At 48.4% G+C, this 27,763-nt stretch overlaps 2 protein-coding genes across 3 annotated transcripts; one reads left to right on the top strand and one right to left on the bottom strand.

Annotated features, from left to right (window-relative positions):
• Nucleotides 1–1,366: 1,366 nt before the first annotated feature.
• Nucleotides 1,367–7,996, top strand: ATP1B2 (ATPase Na+/K+ transporting subunit beta 2). Its single transcript, XM_004433120.3, has 7 exons — nt 1,367–2,061; nt 3,863–3,991; nt 4,343–4,447; nt 4,554–4,759; nt 5,229–5,285; nt 6,084–6,182; nt 6,293–7,996. The coding sequence occupies exons 1-7, from the start codon at nt 1,950–1,952 to the stop codon at nt 6,455–6,457; spliced, it is 873 nt and encodes a 290-aa protein (XP_004433177.1). The 5' UTR covers nt 1,367–1,949; the 3' UTR covers nt 6,458–7,996.
• Nucleotides 7,997–14,518: 6,522 nt separating this feature from the next.
• TP53 (tumor protein p53) lies at nt 14,519–27,176 on the bottom strand. 2 transcript variants are annotated; one of them, XM_014789552.2, is made up of 11 exons: nt 27,032–27,176; nt 18,938–19,039; nt 18,763–18,784; nt 18,435–18,674; nt 17,807–17,993; nt 17,613–17,725; nt 17,264–17,373; nt 16,784–16,920; nt 16,625–16,689; nt 16,093–16,199; nt 14,519–15,468 (listed from the first exon to the last, which is right to left on the bottom strand). In XM_014789552.2, exons 2-11 carry the CDS (start codon nt 19,009–19,011, stop codon nt 15,387–15,389), a joined length of 1,137 nt encoding a protein of 378 aa, XP_014645038.2. In that variant the 5' UTR covers nt 19,012–19,039; nt 27,032–27,176; the 3' UTR covers nt 14,519–15,386. The 2 variants fall into 2 exon arrangements, with proteins under 2 accessions (XP_014645038.2, XP_087296614.1); XM_087440488.1 differs by having other exon boundaries at nt 18,938–19,036; nt 27,032–27,167.
• Between the last annotated feature and the right edge of the window lie 587 nt (nt 27,177–27,763).

Genomic DNA, 27,763 nt, shown 5'->3' with positions numbered 1-27,763 from the left:
AGATAAAATTATTAAGAATTTCGAGATGGTGACAGCAGAGCACTAAACCAAGCACAAGGCCATTCTGGGCATGGGCCTTGTTCAACTGAGCAAATCCCAAGTCCATGAAGCTGGCCCTGGACTGGGAGGGAGTGAGTTTGAGGGGGAGGGTGAGAGTCAAAATGGGACTTGTTGAGGCCTAGAACAGAGGATTTAGGGTGAGAGTTGAAAGGAGAAGAAAAATCTCTCCAAGGACAGGTGACAAGATTTGAGGGGAGAGAGATAGTGATTTTTTTTTTTTTTTTTTAGTGAGGAAGATTGACCCTGAGCTAACATCCATTGCCAATCTTCCTCTTTTTGCTGAGGAACATTAGCCCTGAGCTAACATCTGTGCGCATCTTCCTCTATTTTGTATGTGGGACACCACCACAGCATGGCTTGATGAGTCGTTCGTAAGTTCATGCCTGGGATCCCAACACCACCAGGCCGGGCCCCTAGATAATGATTCTTAACACCGAGTCTTTAGAGCCTCTTGTACCTGCACCTAGACTGTGAGTCTCTCGAGAACTGCAACTTTACCTCTCCAGGGCTAGAGCTGCACAAAGCCTCTAGTAGGTGCTCAATAAATGTTTATTGACCCAAATGGGCAAATGAGGAGGGGAATTCAGACATGGGGGTGGGAGGATGCAGAACACTTAAGCTGACCTGACTCCAGGGCTGGGGTCTCAGGGCAAGGCTAGGGGTTGGGAATGTGGTGGTGGGACATCGTGGGAAGACCAGGAAGTCCCTAGGCTGGGAGAAAACCAGGTGATGGGAGAAGGGTCTCTGGGACTAGAGAAGGAGGTATTGGGGGGACTGGTAGCAGTTGCCACAAGGGGACTTTCCCTCCTGTGGTAGCCTCTATCCATCTCTACGTGGCCTGTTCTAGCTTCCATCCTGGCTAGTCTCTGATATGTTTTTCTTGATCCCTGGCTCTTTCTCTATTCCTCTCACATTCTGCCCTGTCTGTCTCCCGGATCTTAAGTCTTTTTTTTTGACTCCCTGCTTGGGGCCCCCATGTCAGCATATATCTGCTTTCCTCTCGGTCTCGGTGTCTCTGGTGCTATCTTTCCCTCTACTCCGCCCGGACACGCCCTCTATCCCCTCCACCCATGCTGATCCAGTCCAGCACCTGGGGTCGCGGTAGGGGAGAGACCTCCTGGTCCAGACAAGGCGGCGGGGGGCGGACCCAATCCCTCTCTCCATATTTGCATATGTATGAGGTCGCCCGGGCCAGCGGCGAGGAGGCGGGGTTTCTGGGGGAGGGAAGGGGGCGGGCACCCCCAGAGCCGCCGACTATAAAGACTGCGCGCCTGGACCGCCGGACCCGCACTGCTGAGAAGCGGAGCCTCCGCCGGGGGGACCCACCATCCCTGGCTGTCCCCCAACTGCGCTTCCCCGCCCCACCCCCGCGGCCGAGCCACCACTGGTGTGGCGGTCTCCGCTTGGCGGAAGGGCCTTGAGCGGTCACCCGACCCCTCTCCACAGCCTCTTTGCATCTCGGATTTTGGGGCGACACCCTCCCCCCACGCCTCCCTGCCTCTTTGCGCCCTGATTTTTCTGCGTTTCGCTTGGGTTTTGTAGCCGTCTATTTTTGCATCTTTTTTTTTTTTTTGCTTTTAGGAGGTTTAGGGGGTGAAGCTGCATTCGCACCCCTTCCCCTTTTTATCCTCCCCTGCTCTGACAACACCCCTTTTCCTCGCAGTCGGGGGGCCTAGGATCAGTGTACCCTACGCCGCGCTGCCAGCACCCCGCAGCGCGTGGCCGCGCACCCCGGAATTTGCAGCAGCTGCATATCTAAGGGGGCTCCCCTTCGCCCCTGCTGCCTTTGCTCGCCGCGCGTTCCGGTGTGGGGGGGGGCTTCAGTGCGCCGCACCTCAGCTTCGCCGCAGCCCCCTCGCCCCGCGCGGGACTCGCCCCCCGCCATCAAGATGGTCATCCAGAAAGAAAAGAAGAGCTGTGGGCAGGTGGTTGAGGAGTGGAAGGAGTTCGTGTGGAACCCGAGGACGCACCAGTTCATGGGCCGCACTGGAACCAGCTGGGGTACGCAGGGCCGGCCGCGCGAGGGGCTGGGAGGTCCGCTGGGCGACGCCCCGGGGGCACGAGGTCCCGCCAGCTCAGCCCAGCTCTCTTCCCGGGTCTCCGGGGTCCGGCCCCCCTGCCGGGTTCTGGGCTGGGAGGGGGCCGAATCGCAGGTCTAATCTCCCTGGCTGGCCGCTGCGGAGGCGGAGAAAGTAGGTCACTGCCATTTTCCCGCCCCCCGCAGAGCCCCCTCGCGCGGGGGGTCGCGGGCTCTGCGCGCGTGTCCGCGCTGCGGCGCTCGCGCTCCCTCTCGGGGCAGGTCTGCTCCACACGGTCGCCCACCCTCCCCCAGAAGAGCGCCCCTTCCCTCCCTCCAGCTCTCACTAGCTAGTCAAGCCCGTCTATTTTTAGCTCGTGCCCCCCTCCCCGACCCTGGGAACATTCATGAGGGGGCGGGTCTTGGAGAGGTGGGGTGTGTTTTGGAGAGGGGGGTTCTTCACAGCAGAAGTTGTCTGTATCCCACTGCCGAGCGTTTGGAGCCTTCTGTGGCTGCTTTGTGGGTGAGGGGGCTGTTGGGGAGGGGTGGCACTGTGAGGTTTTCGAGGCTGGATGTTCGGCTCAGATGTCGCAGGCAGAGGGAGGAGAGGTCACTAGTGGTGAGATGTGTACATCATTTGGCGGAGTGTGTCTGTGGGGTTGGGGTGGCTTGGGACCTTCCCTACCCATACTGTGGTGGGACTCATGGAGTGCAGAGGGAGTTGTGTCTGGTCCAGGGTCTGGTGCTGGGCATGGGTGCAAGTGAGGGGTGGAATTATTCCAAAAAGGATTGTCAAGCTGGAAAGTCAAGTCACAGGGGAACCTGTGTGACACAATGTACAATTTATCCACACTGAATGAACACTGTCCCCATCAGCTAACCCACCTGGGGCCCTTGAGGTGGGTCCAGTGCAGCCCTTGCCCTCAGGGAACTTGAAGTCCAGCCCCTGGGATTGGAGGGGTCCATGATTGCTCCGGAGAATCTGAAGAGGGTTCATGGGTCCTCTGAGATGGAAGGATTGGGGGTCCTGGGTGGTGGAAACAGCAGGCAGTTACATTAGGCTGAGGAGTGATGGAGTGGCATGTCACATCCACCAAGGACTTGCTCTCTGCTGGGAAGGCTGTGGGAAATTCTTCTTTACTCGTCGCCTCTGCCCTGGGTGCTCTGTGTGAGTTGGGGGTGGGGTGACTGTTGAAGGTTCTGGACAGCTGTCTCTGAGAGATTTTGTAGGTAGGCAGGAGCTGTCTTCAAGGTTTGGATTCTGTGGGGCGCCAGCAGAGAGAAGATTTTGCTATTTGAGTGTGAGGATCCAAGCTCTGAGGAATGAGATGAGAGCTTGGTTGTGAATGGTGGCCAGTGCCAGTTTAAAAAGTCATTGTGCTGGACAGCTTTAAGCATGAGTCCCAGTACAGCAGTTAACAGATGTTGTGCCTTTTCAGGGCCATGAATGGTTGAGAAGTTGAGAATGTAATCTGAGGCAAAATGACTGGGGCCTATACTTAGGGTTGTCCCAGCAACAGGAGTTTAGGTCTCTTGAGGCCTCCACAAGGTCGGGCTTCACTGTGCCCTAGGACCGGGAGGGGGCTGGGAGTCATGGCTGGAAGCCAGATAAACTGCCTGTTTCCAGCTTGTCTCATTTTGCTCCCAGGAGAAGGCTCTAAGATGTCCCTGAGGCTCTACGACCTGTCCCAGTGCAGAATCTCTGAGTGGGAGAGGGGTGTGTGGGGATAGGTGAGGTCACTGTGGGAAACTTGGAACCTGCTGACCCTGTTTCCTCCTCTCTAGCCTTTATCCTCCTCTTCTACCTCGTCTTCTATGGCTTCCTCACGGCCATGTTCACCCTCACCATGTGGGTGATGCTGCAGACTGTCTCTGACCATACGCCCAAGTACCAGGACCGACTGGCCACACCGGGTGAGTGATGAGGTTCCTCTACCAGCCACTCTAACTGCTCTTGTGCCCACAAGCCTTCAAAAGGAACTTACAGGCTGAGAACTCACAGCTTTTCTCAGAGGTGTGGTTCTGATCATCCAGGCACCACGTGCTGGGAAGTTCTTCTTGAAGCCTGCTTTCCTTCCCATTTCGTGCAGCTGAGAGCTATGTGATCTGGGGAGGTGGCAGATGTTCACAGGAGCAATTCCTGCCATAAAGAGGGTCTTAGATCTTCACACCATCCCTCACCATGGTGTTCCCTGTGTCCATCTTCTTCCCTCTGTGTGTGATCCCTCATCTCATACCCCCCACCCCTGCCCTTGTTGGTTATAGGCTTGATGATTCGCCCCAAGACTGAGAACCTGGATGTCATTGTCAACGTCAGTGACACTGAAAGCTGGGACCAGCATGTTCAGAAGCTCAACAAGTTCTTGGAGCGTGAGTGTGGGGCTGGCGTTGTGGCTGTGCAGGACCTTGAACAGGGGATTGGAACCCTTGGAAGCAGAACATCAGACCCGTGACTCTCTCTCCCCCACCTCCTTAGCTTACAATGACTCCATCCAAGCCCAAAAGAATGATGTCTGCCGCCCTGGGCGCTATTACGAACAACCAGATAACGGAGTCCTCAACTACCCGAAACGTGCCTGCCAATTCAACCGGACCCAGCTGGGTGACTGCTCCGGCATTGGGGACCCCACCCACTATGGTTACAGCACTGGGCAGCCCTGTGTCTTCATCAAGATGAACCGGGTACCCACGTCCTTGGTCCCCAGGGAGAATGGAGGAGGGAGCTGGGGCCACCATCTGCTGACACTTGTTTCCTTTTACTGGGGCTAATGCACATTAGAGAGATTTTTGGATGTTTGAGTAGCTGAGAGAACAAGAGAGATCGGGCCATTGGAGCCTGAGATCCGTGGGTGGAAGGCTGGATACTTGTGTCTTTTTTTTTTTTTTTAAGATTTTATTTATTTATTTTTTCCCCCCAAAGCCCCAGTAGATAGTTGTATGTCATAGCTGCACATCCCTCTAGTTGCTGTATGTGGGACGCGGCCTCAGCATGGCCGGAGAAGCGGTGCGTCTGTGCGCGCCCGGGATCCGAACCCGGGCCGCCAGCAGTGGAGTGCGCGCACTTAACCGCTAAGCCAGGGGGTCGGCCCAGGATACTGTGTCTTTGACAACTTCTTTCTCTAACCCTCATCGCTCTCTCTCCTCACTCCAGGTCATCAACTTTTACGCAGGAGCAAACCAGAGCATGAATGTTACCTGTATGGGGAAGGTGAGTTTGTTGGGCCTTATCCACCTGCCTACCTGTTTGTCCTTCATGGTTTCCATGTTATTCACTCATCTCTCCCTATCTTCTTTGCTCCCAGACGCCCCGTCACTATAGGGACAAGGGGGTAAGAGTGGACTCCAACATGGCTCGAACTCTAAGGGGCTCCCACCCCTCTTGCTTCTCTCTAGGATGCAGAAGCCTGCCCTTGGGTGGATAGACACCCCCTTCCCTAACTCCACCCCAGCCCTGCCCTCCTAGCTTCTCTCTCTAACCCTTCCACCTTCTCTATACCCTGATAACCATGTCTTCTGCTCTCGCTCCCGTATCTCACTTGCCCCTCAGTTCTTTTTAGGTCTCTGGTAGCTGTTGATCTATTAGCACCATCTGCCACCACTAAGTTGTCCTTGGAATCCTGCTCCCTAACCTCTGTCCCCTCTAGAAACTTCCTGGCCCTTTTCAATCATCCCCCTTCTTGCTTCCTACTGAGCCCTTACTCATTTATCTGTTCTCTTTTGGCTCTGCTCCAGAAACCAATTCCTGAGGATGGGGTAAGAACTTGGGGTGGGAGTGGAGTAGGAGGCTTCAGTATCATTAGCACCCTTTAGGACTTCTCAGTCTGATGAAAGAGACAGGACACCCCTCCTGCACACATGCAAACACACACACAGACTCACAGCTCAAGGGAAACAGATTTGAGACAGAATTATTGAGGGTGAAAGGAGAACAAAGGAACTCTGGTGAGCTTCTGGGTTCCTGCCATCCCTAACATGCCCTCCTCCCTACCCTTCTGCACCCTCACAGCGAGATGAAGATGCTGAGAATCTTGGCAGCTTTGTCATGTTCCCTGCCAACGGCAACATCGACCTCATGTACTTCCCCTACTACGGCAAAAAGTTCCACGTAAGTCCTGTGGGAGACCGGGGGTGATGGCTCCTCGAGGGGAGCGGGGTCCTTGGGGAGGAGGCTGAGTTGCCATGGACCTGGACCCTCGCTCTCCTCCTCTGGCCCAGGTGAACTACACGCAGCCCCTGGTGGCTGTGAAGTTCCTGAATGTGACCCCCAACGTGGAGGTGAACGTGGAATGCCGCATCAACGCGGCCAACATCGCCACAGATGATGAGCGAGACAAGTTTGCCGGCCGAGTGGCCTTCAAACTTCGCATCAACAAAACCTGAGGTCCCTATTTCCTGCCCCCATCTCTTTCCTCTGGATGCTTCTGGAATGTCCCTGACCCTGCCTGATCCCTCCCTCACCCACCCCAAAGGTATTTTTTATAACTGAGCTATGACTTGTCTGAGCCTCACACCCTTTTCCTTTACTTCTGAGCCCAACCTGGTGTCCACTGTGATTCTCTGCCTATACGTGTTTCCCACCATCTTCTCCTGATCCTAGCTCAGTCAGAGACAGGGAGATGGAATCCCAAGATGGTCAGAGGAGTTAGGAGCCATTCTGGTTCTGGCTTAGCTGTGAGTGGACTGTCCCCACAGCTACCCACCTTTCCTGCCCTTCTATCCCCTGAGAGAGCTATAGAAAAAGCCCACCCACCCACCTTCACACTCACCCACCCCCGCACTCACCCACCCCCCTTCACTCCCACCCACCTTCACACTAATCCACCTTCACACCCATCTACACACACACACACACACACACATTTCATTTCACCCCTTAGCTTCCAGACACGAATGTGGCACTCCATTCTTCTGTTCCTAAGTGCAGCCTCTGTCACCTTTATCTCCTACACTTTCTGCTTCGTCTACACAGTTGCTGTCTTGGTGGCTTTTGACTTATCTGACTCCTCTGGCAGGTCTTTCCCCACCTCCTCTCCATCCCCATTCCCTCCTTTGTAACTGAGGACAAGGTGGCTCTGTGGCCTTTTCCCTATTTCCTGGCACATTCGGCTTTTCACTGTATGGTGATTGCGTGAGGAGGGTCTGGAAGAGAAGTCCATGTTGGTTCTCGAAAATTCTCTTCCTGGTCCCTTCTGTCACCCAAATAAGCACTCCTCAGAGGGGTGGGGTTGACCTAGGCTGAATATCCATTTTGTTTTTGCCGATGGCTCCCTTCCCCTTGTTGGCTTTCCCAGAATATCCTTCAAGTTCCACTTCCCAGGAGCCCTGGGGGAGGGGCAGCAATTTTGGCTCTGTCCCCAGTGGCCACCTTGGAAACGTCAGCTGGCTATGAGACTATTCCACATCCTTCCCCTGGGCCCAGATCTGCCCCCACCATCCTCTCTCTGGCTTCTCTTAGCAAGTTATCAACTAATCACTAATTCCTCTTTCCTCTGCATGTCAGCCTGAAATACCCCCTCAGTCTAGGCTCTGAGTTTCTTGGCTCCTTCAGACCCCTTTGCCTTTGTGAACAACCCCGTAGTGCCCATAGAACAGTTACATGAGGGACCTCCTGTGGTCTTGAGTTAGAGAGGCGTTTTAACTCTTTTTGCTCCGGTGTCCCTTCACTTCCTCACCTCTTTCATCTCCCTTCTCTTTTTTGATGCTGCGGCCACCACACCCCGCCCACAGATGGACCCTTCCCTTTTTTCTCTTGCTGGATCTGAGTCTCTTCCCTTTGGGTCCCCTTGTTTTCCTGCACTCCCTCACCCCAGTGGTCTCTTTCTGCAGTTATTTAATGCCTGTGTCAGATCTACTGTAAAAAGAGGATAAAGTACAATAAAATGAGAGCAATTATATATATAAATATATATCATAAACAGAGCCCTGCGTGCAGGTTATTCCTTTCTGAGCATTTGGAAGAGCCCTGGGAAGGGGGTGGAGGGTGGATTTGGGTGATCTGGGGGGTTACCCAGGCCTTGGGGGCCGCTCCCTAGCTTTGATCTCTTCCGTCCAGTGCCCAAGCATCTACCTCCCAGATCGCTCCTTCACCTGTACTATCTTGAGATCACTCAATACAAGAGAGGCAGGAAGCCTACATTCCTTTGTACTGCGATACTTATAAAGTGCCTACTATGTGCATTCTAGGCACCGTGAGGACACACTTATGAAAGAGGCAGAGTTCCTGCTCCCAAGGAGCTCCCCACTTTAACGGGAGAGGTGAGGCGCACACGAGAAACTCGCATACCAGGTAGACCTAATCGTGCTTCAAGGAGGGGGAGAAAGCTGGTGAGGACTAATTCAGAGTGGTTATCCACTTTCTGTTGGGGGCTTCGAAGGGAAGATTTCCTAGAGGCTTGAAGGATGGGGCGGTTTGGGGAGAGGGAAGAGAGAGACAAATGAGAAAAGCTGATGAAGAAACACACATCTCAAAACACTATGAACTGGGGGTGGCCCGGTGGCGCAAGCGGTTAAGTGCGCGCACTCCGCTTGGGCGGCCCAGGGTTCATGGGCCGAATCCGGGGGCGCACTGACGCACCGCTTGTCACGCCATGCTGTGGCAGCGTGGCAGCATCCCATATAAAGTAGAGGAAGATGGGCACGGATATTAGGTCAGGGCCAATCTTCCTTGGCAAAAAAGAGGAGGATCGGCATCTGATGTTAGCTCAGGGCTGATCTTCCTCACAAAAAAACAAAAAAACACTATGAACTGTATGATCCTAATTTTGTGTAAAAAAAAAAAGTACACACACAAGCCTAGAAAGAAGGGCCGGATGAGTCTATACAACATTTACTGTGGTATATGGGGGAGGTGATGGGTTTATAGCTAATTTTTATTTTCTTCTTGGGTTTTTTTTGTTTTTGTTTGAAATGAATAGGCCTTACTATTTGCCTTGAAAAATAGCTTTATTACATATGCATACGTATATACACAGTTTTATTATGAATTCATAGTACACACACACGAATCACTGGGTTTTGGTCATTGTTATACCAAAATTGGATCATATTATACACTTATGCATCTCATTTTTTTCACTCAGTTTCTTGTGTCACTACTTCACCTGGTAAAGCTCTAATTCATTTTCTAAATGGCTGCATATTTTTTCTGTTGGGTCGTTCTTCCCTTATGAATTTGTTAGAGCTCCTCGCCAATTGTAGATATAAACTGATTTCTGCACTGCAAAATTCCCCTCAATTGATTGTTTGCCTCTTGAGTTTGTGGTTTCTTTTACTGTTAAAAAGTGTTGGGTTTTCAGATAGTCAGATATGCTTAGTTGTTCTTTTGTAATTTCTAGGTTTCCAGTCACTAGAGTATGCTCATATTTTCTAGATTTTTTGGGGGGATGGGATTTTAATTTGATTACACCTCAATTCCTCTGGTTTATTTTTGTTTCTTTCTGTGTGTGGTGTAAATTAGGAGTCCAGTTTTATTTTATTTTTCCAGTTGTGTCAGCTTCATTTTATTCTTTAAAAATCCATAATGTATTCTCATTGAATTGAAATGCCAACTTTGGCCATATAATACATTTTCCTACATGCTGAGCTCTGCTTCTGGGTTCACTACTTGCTGCCCCTGGCTTGTCTAGCACTCCATACACCAAGCCATTTCGATCTGATTCCAGTAGTTTTATAGTACGCTCTCTGATATCTAGCAAGGCAAGTAGGTTCCCCCACTGTTGTTTTTTTAAAACAACTGTTGGGGGCCGGCCCAGTGGTGCAAGCGGTTAAGTGTGTGTGCTCCCCTGGGGCGGCCTGGGGTTCACTGGTTCAGATCCCGGGTGCGCACCGATGCACCGCTTGGTGAGCCATGCTGTGGCGGCATCCCATATAAAATAGAGGAAGATGGGCAGGGATGGTAGCTCAGGGCCAGTCTTCCTCAGGAAAAGAAAAAAAACACAAATAAAACAACTGTTGGCTATTCTTAGGTGCTTATTCTTCTCTATAAATTTATGATAAATTTATCCAACTAACAAAAACAAAAAGCATCAAAAACTTGTTGGGATTCTAATTGGAATTGCATTATATGTTTTTTTTTTTTTTTTTTGTGAGGAAGATCAGCCCTGAGCTAACATCCATGCCAATCCTCCTCTTTTTGCTGAGGAAGACCGGCCCTGAGCTAACATCTATTGCCAATCCTCCTCCTTTTTTCCCCCCCAAAACCCCAGTAGATAGTTGCGCATCCTCCTAGTTGCTATATGTGGGATGCCGCCTCAGCATGGCCTGACAAGCAGTGTGTCGGTGCACGCCCGGGATATGAACCCGGGCAGCCAGTAGCGGAGCGCGAGCACTTAACTGCTAAGCCACGGGGCTGGCCCTGCGTTATATCTTTATTTCAGGAGAATTGACCCTTTTTAAGGATATTAAATTTTCCCATCTAAGAACATGTTATCTTTCCTTTTGTTTGGAGTTTGGTTTCTGTTCTTAAATAAGGTTTTATAGGTTTCTTCATAGTTCTGTGCCATTCTTTTATTTTTTTGTGTGCCACTCTTATTAATCTTATTCCTAAATATTTTACTGTTTTTGTTATTATTATTTTTATTTATTTATTTTTTTGGTGAGGAAGATTAGCTCTGAACTAACATCTGTTGCCAATCTTCCTCTTTTTGCTTGAGGAAGGTTGTCGCTGAGCTAACATCTGTGCCAGTCTTCCTCTATTTTGTATATGGGATGTCACCACAGCGTGGCTTGACGAGCGGTGTGTAGGTCGGCACCCCGGATCCGAACTCACGAACCCCAGGCTGCCAAAGCAGAGCTCGAGAACTTAGCCACTACACCACTGGGCCAGCTCTTGTTATTATTATTATATATATATATTTTTTTTGTGAGGAGGATCAGCCCTGAGCTAACATCCGTGCTAATCCTCCTCTTTTTGCTGAGGAAGACCGGCTCTGAGCTAACATCTATTGCCAATCTTCCTCCTTTTTTTTTTTCCCCAAAGCCCCAGTAGATAGTTGTAAGTCATAGTTGCACATCCTTCTAGTTGCTGTATGTGGGATGCGGCCTCAGCATGGCTGGAGAAGCGGTACGTCGGTGCGTGCCCGGGATCCAAACCTGGGCCACCAGTAGCAGAGCACGCGAGCTTAACCACTAAGCCACGGGGCTAACCTGTTATTATTTTGAATGGAATACTTTTTCATTCTTTTTTCTCAGTGCTTTTGCTAGAAGATAAAAATATTTCTCTATCTACTATCCATCTACCTTACTAAATTCTCTTAATTCCATCAGATCGCTATTGAGTTTTTAGGTACATAATCATATAATCGAAAAGGTAAAGAGATATTTTTTTACCAGTGCTTTGTTTTCTTCTCTTTTTTTTGATCCTCTTGAATATCCTAAAACCAATGATTGGACATCCCTGTATAGTTCTTGATTTTTTTTTTTTTTTGGTGAGGAAGATCAGCCCTGAGCTAACATCTGCCAATCCTCTTTTTGCCGAGGAAGACTGGCCCTGGGCTAACATCCGTGCCCATCTTCCTCCACTTTATATGGGATGCCGCCACAGCATGGCTTGACAAGCGGTGCGTTGGTGCGCGCCTGGGATCCGAACCGGCGAACCCTGGGCCACCACAGCGTGGCACTTAACCGCTTGTGCCACCGGGCCAGCCCCTAGTTCTTGATTTTAATTGAAATTATCTTAGTGTTTAACCATTAGGTTACTTATTGGTATTCCATTACTGTTTTAATTAAGATTTTTTTTTTAAGGAGTGGCTGCTGAAATTTAATCAAATTCCTTTCAGCATCTGTTGATATAATCATATTTTTCTTCCTTAATTTGTTAATGCAATGAATTATGTTGATAGATTCTCTGCTATTAAACCAACTTTGTGCTTCTGGAATAAACCCTACTTGGTTTTACTGTTCATATTCTTTTTTTTTTTCTAATTTATTACACTTTTTTGTTTTTGAGGAAGATTGGCCCTGAGCTAACATCTGTTTCCAATCTTCTTCCTTTTTTCCTTTTTTCTCCCCAAAGCCCCAGTAGATAGCTGTATGTCATAGTTGTACATCCTTCTAGTTGCTGTATGTGGGATGCCACCTCAGCATGGCTTGATGAGTGGTGTGTAGGTGTGCGCCCAGGATCCGAACTGGCGAAGCCCGGGCCACCAAAGTGGAGTGAACGAACTTAACTGCTTCACCACCGGGCTGGCCCCTGTTCATATTCTTTTGATTCATCAATGTATTCGGATACTATTTTGAGATTTTGCATCTATGTAAATTAACTTGGCTTCTAGTTTTTTTTTTTAATATTTTTATCAGGTTTTTATTTTTTTTTATTTATTTTTTAAATTTTATTTATTTATTTTTTTTCCCCCAAAGCCCCAGTAGATAGTTGTATGTCATAGCTGCACATCCTTCTAGTTGCTGTATGTGGGACGCGGCCTCAGCATGGCGGGAGAAGCAGTGCATCTGTGCGTGCCCGGGGTCTGAACCTGGGCCACCAGCAGCAGAGCGCGCGCACTTAACCGCTAAGCCACGGGGCCGGCCCACAGGTTTTTAATATTAATGAAACCACAATAATTTTACACAAATTGGAAATTTCACTCTTTTCCTAGGGCCCAGAATAGTTTACGTAACATTGGACCATTTGGTCCTTACTCTTTTATTCCTCAATCAAGCGCTTGAGCTTTTTTCTTTTTAAATGTATCTCTTTTTTTTTAAGCTCCTGCTTTTGGATTTGTCCTTTCAACCAAGTTTGCCTTCTCTTTCAATAATTTGTACCTGTAAGTTTTAGTATGCATGCTAGGTTTCTTTATTTTCTTTTTTTTAAATAATGAAAGCATTTATGGCTATACATTTTCCTCAGAGTACAACTTTTGCTGGGTCTCAGATTTGGGGACCTTGTGTTCCTGAAATCAGGGAGATAAGATTTTAGTACTCTAAACCTCAGTGGGGCAGGGCTTGTGTTCTTTGAGCTTGAGGGCAGGGACCATGTCTGCCACGGGACCCCAGGGCCTAGAACAGTGCTGAGCACAGAGTAAGGCAGCAGTGAATACCTGCTGACCAGATGGACAGATGAATGAACACACCAGAGGGAAGGAAGCCAGCAGTTGGGATCAGAGACTTTAGGGACTCATTAAAAGTCACACAGCTCATAGCAGTGCTGGCTTGAAAACCCAGGCCTCATAATTCTCTGTCCAGTAATCTATCACCTCACAAAGAAGGGATTGGCAGAGGCAGAATGGATCTGCTTTCTGAAGGAGTATAGCAGAAAGGAAAACAGAGCTAGGGACACAGTCTAGGTAAATGTGAGAGTAGAGGGGTGCTGGATGGTGGTCAGAAAGGTAGCTTCAAGGTGACCCCGTCTACAGGAGTGAGAAGGAATTAATTTCAAGAGCTCTGGTTTGCCAAAGGCCTGGTGGGTGGGGAGAGATGGTGAAGTTAAAGGTCTCTGAGAGAGGTGGTTCTGGTCTCCTGGGGAGTGTTTGGCATTCCTCAGCAAGAAAGAGAAAAAAGGTGGTTTTGAGGTGAGGGAAGCTGGTGGCTTCACAGCCATCTGGGATCCTCAGAGCAAGCCAACGGACTCCTATGGGCACTTTAATCCTCATTGGTAGGCTGAGAGGACAGTGGCCCCAGAAGCCTCTCTGGATCTTAGAACCCTTTCCTCCATCCCCAGGGAGGAGGCAGGACAAGCCGTGTCCCCACTATCTGGCCATCCCTCTAAGCACTGGCTCAGGCAGCAGCGGGTGATGGGGAGAGCGGGCCTCCAGCCCCCCTCCCTGGGAGCCAGCAGCACTGAGGAACAGGACGGGCGGGGGGTTGCTGAGCTCCCCAACCTCAACTCTCCTCCCTACCCCAAGAAACCCTTTGAAAGGTTTTCCTGGCAGAGTTTAAAGCTTCAATTCATTCAACTCCTTGGCATGAGGCCCAGGATGAGGCGATGGTGGGAGGGCCCAGGCCCCACATCCCAGCCCTCACCTTAGCCGCCCCCACTTCCTGGGGACCCTGGCAGGCAGGCCTCCCCCTGCTCTTCCTCTTCATCCAATAACACCCACCCTGTCTCCCCTCTGGAACCCAGGTATCCTACCCCTTTCCCGAGGAGCAGATGGCCAACCCAGAGGCTCAGGCTTCCTAAATCAGACATTTAAATCCCATAATCCTTGGTGAGAGGCTGACGAGGGGGCAGCAGCCCAATCCTAGAAGCAGGGGCAGGAGAGAACCTTGTGCCAGCCCTGGCAGGAGGGGAGGAGGGACAGTTGGTTCCCAAGTTATGAATGGAGTTACCCCCTCCCTTGTTGTCATGCAGGCTGCAGACTGACCCAGTCTCTAGCTTTTGTTCTCCTCCCGGAACCCGGGCATTGGGCCCCCCAGCCCACACTCCCTGGAGACTCAGGTGGCTGCCTCCCAATAGCACCTCCTTATTTACCCCTGCCCTGTTGGCCTCAGGCACGCATCCCTCAGACATGCAGGTGGTAGCAAAATTTTATTGTAAAATAAGAAACCAATATAAAAATGGGATATAAAAAAGGGAAGAGGAGAAGGGGTGTGGGTGGCGAATGCAGATGTGCCTTGCAGAGTGCAAAAGAAATCAGCCCTGAGCATTCGGGAGAAGTAAAACAGATCTCAGTAGACAGACCAGGGATGGGATCCTCTGTGGTGTGGGACGGGGTGAGATTTCCTCTCAGGTGTTGAGCTTCACCAAGAGGTTAGATAGGATTTGGCCTGGCCAGCAGAGAAGAAACTTGGAAATTCCCTACCTCAACTAGCTGCCCAGTCAGAGAAACTATCAATACATCCAACAGCAGGGACAGGGAGCCAGCCCCCAAGACAGCAACAAGTCCCAGACATCGTGTGATAAAGGGCATTTTCAGGACCAGACATACATTATTTCATCATCCCTCACAACAAATCCTGTGAGGTAGGTATAATTATGGGCACTTTATAAATGTGGACAACGAAGTTAGGAGAAATTCAATAACTAGCCAGCTTCCTTGGCTACTACGGTGGGGAACTGGGCTTCCAACCCAGTGTATGCCTGGTTCTAAAATGTTCCTTACACAGAGGAACATTTCACTACCTCTCCCAAACGTTCCTCACAGTAAAAACATTAAAAGCTAAGCTAGAATGTTCTAGCACCCCCCCACCTCCCCAGAAAACCACCAGTGCAGGCCGATTTCTTTACTGGAGTCCCAGGCCAAGGCAAATGGAAGAATTCCTGGGGGTTTCTGAGGCACACCTGTATCAAGCCTAAGCTCAAGCGCCTGAGTACCCAAAAATGCCGGGGAAGGGGGTGAGGATGGGGGTGTCAATCGGGGACAGGAATCAGAGGATGTCAGTCCGAGTCAGGCCCCTCTCTCTTCAATATCAGTTTTTTATGGCAGGAGGTAGACTGCCCTTTCTTAGACTTCAGGTGGCTGTCGGGGAGAGAGAAGGGGGAGGGGAAGAGATGACATCATTCAAGTGAGAGGCTCTGGTTCCCTCTTCCTGGAGGGGCTCGGAAGGGCCCGAGGCTGGAGCAAGGGGAATTTAAGTTAAAAATGTCTGCACCACCAACTGCAGACATGTTTACTGAGCACCCTGGGGTACGTGTGTGTGTTAATCTCTTAATCTTCCCTTATCCCATTGGACAAATGAGGAAGCTGAGCCTGGGAAAGGGAGTAACAAGGCCATACAGGACTCACTAGCACTTTGCAGGGTGAGGATTTGATCCCAAACTCTGGCTTTGTTTGTCCGACACTTCCACACAGTTATCAGCCCTCTATTTGAGACCCTAGCTCTGAGCTAGGGGTTGCTGGAAATGGCAAAGAAATATCTATGCTCATCTGGCTTTGGGACCTCTCAAAGGTCCTGAAGGGGTTTGTGCACCACCCCCTGCAGGAAAATGGTTGTATGATACAACTGGAGGAAGACTAAAGAATGGGCAGGGCTGGGACCCAATGGGAGGGGATCAGTTGCCTTTTACCTTGCAGGTAGGATTAGAATGTAATCCCATGGCTTTCCAACATAGGAAAGCAGGGGAGGGAACCCAGGTCACTCACCTGGAGTGAGCCCTGCTTCCCCCTGGCTCCTTTCCAGCCTGAGCATCTTTCAGCTCCAAGGCCTCATTCAGCTCTCGGAACATCTCGAAACGTTCACGCCCACGAATCTGTGGCAGGGGAGGAGGGGGATAAAGAAGTATTAGGTAAAGTCATAGAACCATTTTCATGTTTTCTTTAACAATTTTCTTTTTGAAAGGTGGTCCTTTAAAATGTATGTCATGGTGCAAGCTCATGTTCTTAAGTTAGGCACAACCAGGAGCCATTATCTTGAGGCATCACTGCCCCCTGATGGCAACTGTCCCAATTGCAGGCAAAGCAGTTAAGAAAAGAGCATTTTAAATGCTAGACTTGAAACTTAAATCTTCCAACCCAATATTATTAACTACAAGAGTTAGGGACATGAACTGAGGAAAGGATGGATAGAAACACTGGGCCTAACCTCACATTTGCTACATGTACATCTTTCTTCCCTTATCTAATCCCACTGAGTGGGGGTAAGAGACTGCATATTTGTTTCTCCCAGAGTTGGTACCTGAAGGGTGAAATATTCCCCATCCAGTGGCTTCTTTTGCGGAGGAGAGGAGCTGGTGGGTAGTACTGGGAAATAGGCAAGGAAAGGTGAGAAGAGTGAATTTTGGGCAGAACTGCACCCTCTCCACCTCCTCCAACTCCTCCTGTCCTGCCTACTTACCTCTCTTAGTGCTCCCAGGGGGTCGCTCAGGGCAAGGCTCCCCCTTCTTGCGGAAATTTTCTTCCTCTGTGCGCCGATCTCTCCCAGGACAGGCACAAACACGTACCTCAAAGGTGTTCCGTCCCAGCAGATTACCACTACCAAGGTAAGAAGAGGGAAGCAGGAGGCAGTAAGGAAGGTGGGCCCTACCTCCCTGTTCTCTGGTAAACTAGTCCCCACCTACTCCCAACCACCCTCATCCTATGTGGAGCCAAGTGCCAGCTCCAGGCATACTGAGAAGCCACTGGTAAGAGAAGTCCCAAAGCCAGAGAAAAGAAAACTGGGAGGGAGCAGCAGAGGAGATTCTACAAAGGGGATGGGAGTGAGAGGGAAGGTGGGTGGTAGCACGGGAGAAGGTGGTGAGGGGCAGGGCCCAGGGGACAGACAGGCAGAGGCAAGGGAGGATTGTGCCAGTGTGAAGGCCAGCACGTGAGTCCCTACCTGGAGTCTTCCAGTGTGATGATAGTGACGATGGGCCGCCGGTTCATGCCCCCCATGCAGGAGCTGTTACACATGAAGTTGTAGTGGATGGTGGTACAGTCAGAGCCGACCTGGGAGAGAACATAGGCCCAAGGTGAGGCCATTCAGCCCTAGGGAGGCCTATAGCCTCTGTAAGTCTCAGTTTCCTCAACAGTGGAATGGGGATAACCGATCTGCTCTGCACTCCTCACAGGGTTGTAGGGAGGTTGAATAAGAAGCAAGAGAAAGCCCCCCATCTCTCTCATCTGGATGGCCACTGACAAACCCTTCCAGCACCCTCCTCCCAGAGACACCAGTTGCCAAACCAGACCTCAGGTGGCTCGTAGGGCACCACCACACTGTGTCGAAAACTGTTTGTGTCCTCCACATATTTGGCATGCAAATTTCCTTCCACCCGGATAAGATGCTGAGGAGGGGCCAGACCTGAGAGCAATCAGGGAGGAATTAGGGGCTTGAGGACTCCAGGCACCAGCCCTGCCCCGTCTGCAGCCCCTGACCACTCACCATCGTTATTGTCAGAGCAGCGCTCATGGTGGGGGCAGCGCCTCACGACCTCCGTCATGTACTCTGACTTCTTGTAGATGGCCATGGCACGGACACGGGTGCCAGTTGGGGGTGGTGAGCTGACCCAGAGTTGCACGGGGCAGGTCTTTGCCAGCTGGCAAAACAGCTTGTTGAGGGCAGGGGAGTACTGTAGGAAAAGGAGAAAGAATAAATGGAAGGTCAGGAGACAAGTGCCCAGGGGGTCAAACGAACAAACACTGTTTAAGCACTGACTGGAAGCCGTGCACTATGTGTGGACGATGGCTAGAGGTGGCAGGGTTGGGGTTTACATCCCAGAAGCTTATTTACAAAAGCCAAGGAAGGAATGAGAGTAAAGAAAAGAGCAAAGTTCCATGGTCCCATGAGAGATGCTGAGAGTATGATGGGAAGGATGAAAGCCCAAGGTCAAGGGGGAAAATTCAACTTTGGGACAGAGGTCAAAGGTCACAGACCAAGAAGTAAAATGTAGAAAGACTGACAAGAAGCCAGACGCCGAAGAGGAATCCCAAAGTTCTGAACAGAAAAATCCAGAGGGATATGGCTAGACATCAAACAGTCACATGGAAGCCAGCCCCTCAGGGCCACTCACCGTGCAAGTAACAGACTTGGCTGTCCCAGAGTTCAGAAACCCTAAACGGAAGCCATAACAGCCGGGGTACGTCTTCTGGGAAGGGACAAAGGATGACAGGGGCCAGGAGGTGGCTGGTGCAGAGGCTACTGGTGCGGGAGCTGCTGGCATTCTGGTGGCTTCATCTGGATCTTCATCCAGCCAGGTCGAAACATCTGGGGACAGCAACAGTTCATCCACTGGTGGGGACAGCTCAGTGGACTGCGGATGGGAGAAACAAGAGTCAGAGGGCCAGGCTCCCAGCACCCTGCCCTGCAGCCCCTGGTCCCCCCCAACTCCTAGTCCTTACCAGAAGATTGTTTTGAGGAAGTCTGAAAGACAAGAGTGGAAAGTCAGTACTGGTTTTGTTTCCTACAGGCCTCTACTAAGGGGCTGGGGATTGGGTGAGTTGGGCGGGGGTGGGGGGCCAGCGGTTATTAGAGGCTGGGCAGTGAACACGCCCCTCCCAAGAGACCTCCACTCACAGATTCCACAAGTCTGAAAATGTCTCCTGACTCAGAGAGGGCTCGATGATGAGTTCTGACTGTGGCTCCTCCATTGCAGCGCCTTGGATGGCGGTGTGGCTGCTGTGGCGGGAAAATTGAGGATCCAACATGAGACACACTCAACCCTGGGTCACCGGCCCCAAGGCAGGAAGTCCCCCTCTGCCAACACCATCCCAAGGTCCCAGACACAGCCTGAGGATCTGCTACTGGGGTGGGACACAGAAGTCTCCTGACTTCCCGGGGAGCAGGAAGGGTTGCTCCTTCACACCTTCTCTTTTCAAATCTTTTACCACAACCCAGGCTGCTCTCGCCCTGCCCCTCACCAACCTCACCGCATACTTCCTTGCGCAAAAAAGATAACCAGAGATAACCAGAGTCGGTTTCCAACCTTCTCACCACTGAATCAAGCCTTTCTAAAAGTGAACCTTACTTCTGCCCTCCTTCCTGGTCATAAGAATGAAGTAACTCTCAGCCTACTCCATCTGGGGGAAGATACTTCCCTTGACCTCCACATTTCCCACCTGATCCTCTTCATTGCAAAGCTTCCTGAAGAAGCACTGTCTTCACTCTCACTCCTGGCTCACAAATCCCTCATGACCTGGCCCCTGCCTGCCTCCTTGATCTCATCTCTTAGCTCTCTCTTCCTTCCCTGATGCTTGAGCTACACTGGCTGCCCTTCTCTGCTGTCAGACACTCCCCAGTTCATTCAACTGGTGGTTCCCTCTATTGGGAACATTGGTCCCACCATTACCACAGGGTAGGTTCCCGTCTTACTGAAACCTCACCTTGAATGTCACACTTCCTTAGGGGTTTTCCCAGACTACTCAATCAAAGACTGCCAGCCAAACTGCCCCCCTATTTTAATTCTCACAGTCCTTACACTGTCTGATACCTTTATTGTTCATTTCATCTGTTTCCTCTAGTGGAATATAAACTTCCTCAGCTCTTTGAGACTTTTATGGAAGGGAGCTCGTGTGAACAGGGAGGGGCTCAGAAGTGAAAAGCCCTAGGTTTGACATTGTACTGTTACTTAAATTTGCTGCATGACCTCACCTATCTTGAAGGGCTAACCTTTTGGGTTTCTGAGTTTTACTCATGTTTGTGTTTTCAGTGCAAAGCCCTTAGGGGCAGCTGCTCCGGTGGCAGACAGACAAGGCTGTGTAACTTAGGGAGGTTATTTACCCTCTCTGTGCCTTAGTGTCCTTTGCTCTTAAAATAGTACCCTACTTATTATGGGAAATTAAAAGAGCTGAGAAAAGTGCCTGGCACATAGTAAGAGTTCAACAACTATTTCTCTTTATATGAGTGTTCCATTTTATTTGTTCTACATTATCATTCTTGAGTGAGAACTTTGTGATTGTGAGTGGGTGGGGCTTTTGTGGTACTGCCCCTGTTAATGCTAGTTCACCTCCTTCAGGGAACTCTGTTCAGTAAGCATGCTAGGAGGGGCTGTCCTGGGCTGGTGGGCCCCTCAGTCCCACTGGGAGGGAGACAGCCCCAGGACAGAGGAAGTCTTCCTCTCTCAGTCCTCAGTAGAAACTAAATTCTCAATGTTTTTCTCTCTAAAGAGCAGTACTTCCCATGGGTATGAGCATCAGGGGGCCATGATACTAAATTGTCAGAAGCTGAACCAGACCTTCCAAAAGGTTGGGGAGGCAGGATGGTTCCACAGGCAGCCTTGGTGGGAAGGTGATAAACTCAGCTGGGACTCTAAGGAGGGGCAGGTGGGACCACTATCATAACAATGGCTGCTGTCTATAGGCCCTAGGGGGCCCACTGCTTCCAGTGGCTTATCTCATTAATCCTCTCAAAAAGCCAGTAGGTAGGTATCATCAGATGAGGGAACTGGGGTTAAAGGAATTGTCATTTACCCAGGCTCAGAAAGCTCCCAGGGGGCAGGGCCAGGGATTTGAACTTGTGCTGTCTACAGCCACACCCAAGGCAATGTTCTAAATAATGAACACCCTCTAATACACCCTCTAAATAATGACGTTCCCCTTGGCTTCACCCAGAGTCCAGTGTGAAAATTTTTTTTTGGCTGAAAGCTATTTGATTAGGTAAAAAAAAAAAAAAAAAAAAAGATTATGGAAAGAAATAAGGCAGCGTCTGGTCAAGTTGAAAACACACACACACACACACACACACACACACACACACCTTATTACTCAGCAAAACCACTTCTGGGTAGAACCCCTAGAAAAATGGTTGCATGGGGGCAGCAGCAGGAGTCTTACACAAAAATGTTCATGTCATTGTTGTTCCTAATGGCAGGTGACAAGAAACAGTATTACTATCCATCAGTAAAGAACAGCGAAATGAAACATGGTGTATTCCTTCACCAGAGAAATTTACTACAGTAATTTAAGGAAATGGATTGATCTGTATAATGTGTAACCAGATATAGCTTGGAAACATGTTGGGTGAAAAATACAATTTGCAAGAAAAAAGCAAAACATAGTAATGTAAGTAGTTTATGTAAATTAAAAATATAAAACTGTTTATTGGTTATAAACATTATGTATGTAAAAGTATGAAAGACAGGCAAGAAGAATAAAAAAGTCACAAAACCTATGATAGCGATGGTCTAAGGGAGAGGGGTATTTATGCTCAGGGGACTGGAGATATAGTCAAAGGGGGTTTTAGCTCTATTAACAAAGAAAACTTAAAAAGATGGTATCATGCATACATTACTTGTGTAATTAAAATATGGACACAAATAAGACAAAATGTTGTGTTAAAATTATTTGATGGGAATATGTATTATGTTATTCTGGTACTTTGTATTTTTCCAAAATAAAAAAATCTAAAAAAGAAAAATAAAACTTATAGAAAATTTCAAACATATAAAAAGGTAAACGGAATAACGTACCCCCTTGTACCCATCACCCAGCTTCAAGAATAATCAACATTCACGGGGCCGGCCCGGTGGCATAGTGGTTAAGTTGGTGTGCTCTGCTGCATTGGCCCAGGGTTTGCAGGTTCGGATCTCAGGCGTGGACATACACACCGCTTATCAAGCCATGCTGTGGCAGGCGTCCCACATATAAAGTAGAGGAAGATGGGCACGGATGTTAGCCCAGGGCCAATCTTCTTCAGCAAAAAGAGGAGGACTGGCGATGGATGTTAGCTCAGGGCTAATCTTCCTCACCAAAAAAAAAGAATAATCATCAACATTCTGCCTTTATTGTTTCATCCATACCTCTAGCCACTCCAGGTTTTCGAGGTGAAACTTACATAGGTTGAAACACGCAAATCTTAATTATACCATTTTGATTACAAAATTGGACAAATTTTGATACATCCCTGTAACCCATCCCTACCAAAACAAAGATATTATTTTCCTCTGTTTTCTTCCAAAAGTTTTGTATTTTCTGTGTCGGTCTATTATCCATCTCCAATTAATTTTTGTGTATGGGGTGAGGGAGGAGTCAAAGTCCATCTTTCTGCTCCAGTTGTTTCCACGCCATTTGTTGAAAGACTTTCCTTTCCCCACTGATTCACTTTGGTGCCTTTGCAGAAAATCATTTTACTACACTTATGTGTCTTTTCCTGGACTCTGTTTATTGGCTGTTGTCCTACCGTAGCTTTATAGTAATCTTGAAGCCAGGTAGTTTAAGACCTCCAACTTTGTACTACTTTTTCATTTTGGAATCAGCCTGTCAGTTTCTACGAACAAGCCTGGTAGGATTTTGATTAGGATTGAATTAAATCATTTTAGAGAGTACTGACATCTTAACACCACTGAGTGTTCCAATCCATAAATATGGTATCTCTTTCCATTATTTAAATCTTCCTTAAATTCTCTTCTTAAAATCTTCCTTAAATTTTGTGGTTTTCAATATAGAGCTCTTGTCCATCTTTTGTTTAATTTATCTGAGTATGCCATGTTTTTGGATGCTATTGTAAACGTCACTGTTTTTAAAATTCATTTTCCCACTTCAGATTCAATGGTTGCTATTATATAAAAATACAGTTTATGGGGCCGGCTTGGTCGCGCAGCGGTTAAGTGTGCGCGCTCCGCTGTGGCAGGCCGGTTTGCAGGTTCGCATCCTGAGCGCGCACTGACGCACCGCTTCTTAAGCCATGCTGTGGCGGCGTCCCATATAAAGTAGAGGAAGATGGGCAAGGATGTTAGCTCAGGGCCAGTCTTCCTCAGCAAAAAGAGGAGGACTGGCATCGGATGTTAGCTCAGGGCTAGTCTTCCTCACAAAAAATAAAAATAAAAATACAATTTATGGATATTGCCTTTGAAACCCGTGACCTTGGCTATAATCACTTATTAGTTCTGATAATTTTAAAATGGATTTTTGATTTGAATTTTTTGCATACACAATCATACCATCTGTGAATAAAACAGTTTTATTTCTTCCTTTCCAATCATTATGTTTATTTCTTTTTCTTGCTGGCTAAGACCTCCAGTACAATGCTGAAGTGGTAAGAGTAGAATACTTTTCTAGTTCCTGATCTTAGAGGAATTCAGTCTGTCACTATTATGTAAGTTGTTAATGGTAACTTGATTAGGGTTGCCCTTTATCAAACTGAGGAAGTTTCCTTTTCCTAGTTTGCTAGCAGGTGGTTTTTTTTTTAAAATCATGAATAGGTGTTGCATATTGTCAATATTGTCTTGAATTGATCATAGGATTTTTATCCTTTAATCTGTTAATGTGGCAAATTACACTGAGTTTTGAATGTTAAATCAACATTGCAATCCAGGGATAAACTCCATTTGGTCAGGATTTATTTCTTTTTTTTTTTTTTTTTTTTTTTTTAAAGATTTTATTTATTCAGTTTTTTCCCCCCAAAGCCCCAGTAGATAGTTGTATGTCATAGGTTCACATCCTTCTAGTTGCTGTACGTGGGACTCAGCCTCACGTTGGACGGAGAAGTGGTGCCTCGGGGCGCTCCCGGGATCCGAACCCGGGCCGCCAGCATCAGAGCGCGTGCACTTAACCACTAAGCCACAGAGCCGGCCCATATTTCTCATTTTTATATATACCAGGTTTGATGTGCTAAAATTTGCCAGATTTTTGCATATATATGCTAACATGAATATTGAGCTCAATTTTCTTTCCTTGTAATGTCCTTGTCTGGTTTTGGTATCAGGATTATGCTGGCCTCATAAAATGAGGGGGCAATGTTACTGCCTCTATATTCTGAAAGAGTTTGTGTAAGAGTGATATTATTTCTTCCTCAAATGTTTGACGAGAAGAGCAAAGAACAAAGGAGACAGATAGAAAATAGCACTAAGATAGCAGATTTAAACTCAAACCTTATAATAATTGCATTAAATGTAAATGGACCAAGCACTCCAATTAAATTCAGTGGGGGAAAGGAAGGCTATTTCAACAAGTGGAGCTAGAACGACTGGATGGAATCCATATAAGAAACAACAGCAACAACACAAAACCTAGACCTCTGGCTCAGATCATGAAAAAAAATTTTTTTAATTAATTAATTAATTATGGCTCATAGACCTAAATATAAAACCTAAAACTATAAAGATTCTAAGAAAATATACGAGAGTATCTTCATGAACTTGGGGTTAGATTTCCTAAACAGGTTACAACAAACACTTAAAAGAAAAAAGAATTTTCTGCTCCTCTTAAGATACTGTTAAGCAAAAAGGCAAGCAACAGGTCAGGAGAAAAGACGTGTATCTGACAAAAGATATCTGTATCCAGATTATATACTCCTACAACTCAACAATAAAAAAAAAAAGCAAATAAACCAATTTAAAATATGGGGAAAAGACTTGAAGAGCCACTTCAAACATGACATAGGAATGGCCAATAAGCACAATGAAAACTGTTGAACATAATTAACAGAGAACAGCAAATTTAAACCACAAAGGCATGTAACATTAGAAAGACCGACAAACCAAAGGTGAGGAAGGTTACAGCTTGCTGGTGGGAGTGTAAAATGGTACAACCACCTTAAAAAACTTGATTTTTTTTGGTGAGGAAGATTGGCCATGTGCTAACATCTGTGCCCATCTTCCTCTATTTTGTATGTGCGACGCCACCACAACATGGCTTGATGAGCCCTGCATATGTCTGCACCCTGGTTCCGAACCTGGGAACCCGGGGCGGCCAAAGCAGAGTGCGCCAACATAACCACTACGCCACCCGGCAGGCCTCTTGAATTTTTTTACAAAGTTAAAAAAATATATAGATCTACTCTCTGCTCTTTGACCTAGCAATTCCACTCCCAAGTATTTATCTGAGAAACATGGAAACATATGACCACAAAAAGAATTGTACAAAATGTTAATAGCAGCTTTATTCAAAATAACGGGAAACAACTCAAATGGCCATCAAAAGGAGAATGGATAAACAAGCGATGGTTTATTCATCTAATGGAATATACTAAATTTTAAAAAAAGCAAAATACTGATACACCACTAATAACATGCAATAACATGGATGAATTTCACAGACATTATGCTCAAGGAAAAAGCCTGACACAAAGGAGCACATACTGTACGATTTCATTTACAAGTTCTCCAACAGGCAAAAGAAATCAAAATAGAGGTGGGGGTCAAAGACAGACCGGACAGAAGCATGAGAAACTTTTCTGGGGTGATGAAAATGTTCTATATTTTGATAGGCGTTACACGGTGGTTAGCTGCCAAAACTCGTCTAACTGCAGTGGGTATAAATGCTACCTCAATTTAGACAAAAGATAAGCACAGAAGTACCGCGCACAGTGTCTGGTGCGTAGCAGGTGCTAAGTGGCTGCTGAATGAAACGACCGCGACCCAAGCGATGAAGATGCAGGAGAAAGGGATTCGCGTTGGATTTCGCTGGGGTTCCACACCCTGCCATAGGAAAGAACTAGCCGGGACCGGAGAGCGATACTCAGGTCCGCGGGGCCCGCCCCTCGCCAAGGCCCGCCCCTTCCGCTGTCACGACGTTCAGTCTGCGTCCGAAAGTGGAATGGCTTAGCCCAAAGCCGGAAACAAGAGAAAGTGTTTCTCCGCCACAAACGACCTGTCGTTACACTCCTTCATCATTTAATTCTCAAATGTACCCTTTAAAAAAAAATACCCAGGGGTTTCCCTCTGCACCCTTTTTAAAAAAAAAAAACCCATCCCACGCAATGGTAGCGTCCGCCTAGGTTGCAGTCGACCAGGGTGGAGCACACCATTCAAACGGGGGAGGGACTGAGGTTTGCATCAAAACAAATATATCTTCCTTTCCCAAAGCGGTAACTAAGTACTCCAGGAAGAAAGAAAAAAGAGGTAGAGGAGGGAGTGAGCAGCCTCCCTCCGCAAGTAATAGGAATCAGTCTAAAAGACATTTTCTGTCTCTCTGCTCCCCTCTCATCGGGTGAATAGTAAGCTGCCCCCAAAAAAGAAACCGGAAATGCTCCTGCAAAGGGCACAAATGTAAATGTAGAGCCAAACAATAACAGGGCTCTCGGGCCTCTGAGACCGGGATAGTCCTCCCTGGTTTCGCGGGCAAATCTCTCGTTTAGCACTTCCCACTTGCACGACTGACAGGCTTTAACTGGATTTTCTCCATCTAGCGGAGCCGAGGACCGGTTGCAAAGACCATTCCAGGAAGGACAAAGGTCCGGAAGTTACGGGACCTTAGCAGCTTGGGCTTCCCAGATCACCCCGAATAATCATTTCGGAATGAAGCCCGAGGTTCCACCAGCATGCCATGGGCTCTAAAATCTCGAACCATGAATTCCCAAAGTTCCGAGATCCGAAAGTCTGAGACCCTCATGCTCTGTGCGTCTTATTTCAGGATTCCCCACACCCGGCACTGGGATGGAGGGGGGTGGGGAAGAATCCCGTAGGCCGGCTCAAGGTTCCCCCAAAGTCCCACTCCCCGCCCAGGTGTTCAGCTTTGATTTCAACTGACAATTGAATTCCTAATATCCCCATCATCTACACCCAGGCCTCCCAACATTGCATTCCTATGTTGGTGCCGCCAAACTTCCATCCCCCCAAAATCGCTAAGTCCCCAGTGGCCCCCCCCAACCCCCACGATTCTCCCGAGCTGAAAATACACGGAGCCGAGAGCCCGTGACTCAGAGAGGACTCATCAGGCTCAGTCACGAGCTTACCCGAACCTCACGGGAGCGTGTCACCGTCCTGGAAAGCACGCCCCGAGGCCGGACGCCAGGTGACTCCGGAGCCTGGCGGCTACCTGCACCCAGGATGGTGGCTCTGGACTTTTGAGAAGCTCAAAACTTTTAGCGCCAGTCGGAGCACATGGGAGGGGAAAATCCCAATCCCAGCAAGCCCCGCGAGGCTTCTGGCACAAAGTTGGACAGTCGCCATGACAAGTAAGGGCAAGCAATTCGCCTTCGGGCGGAGGCTATAGGAATGCAGAGTCGGAGAGGAGGGCACGGAGAAAGTTAGGATTCTCGCGGTGTTGGTGCTGTAGCTATTGACATTTTGGGGTGGGGAAGTTCGGCAAGCCAGAGCCGTGAGGGCAGAATTGGTGGAAACCGTTTTGGAAGACTCCTGCCACTGTGTCAGATATGAAGGTGGAAGGAAGAAAGCCTCTGCACTTGCTGTTCCTTCTGCCTGGAACACTCCTTTCCCAGATAGCTGGATAGTTTCTTCTCATCAGCTAATATCTTACCTTTTTGGAAGGCCTTCCTTAATATCCCAATCTAACGTATTCCTCCAGATACTATATATCACGCTATCTTGTTTAATTTCCTTCACAGCTTTTATCACTTTCTGAAAAGATTTGTTCCTTGCCTTCAATACACAGCAACATAAGCCTTAGGAGGGCAGGGACTTTGTCTACTATTTTATTCATTGTTGTATTTCCCAGTACTCAGTTC

The sequence above is a fragment of the Ceratotherium simum genome, chromosome 16, assembly GCF_057802395.1.
Source record: "Ceratotherium simum simum isolate JZ-2026a chromosome 16, ASM5780239v1, whole genome shotgun sequence".
Taxonomy (NCBI): Eukaryota; Metazoa; Chordata; class Mammalia; order Perissodactyla; family Rhinocerotidae; genus Ceratotherium; species Ceratotherium simum.
This window is presented reverse-complemented; position numbering and strand designations above follow the sequence as displayed.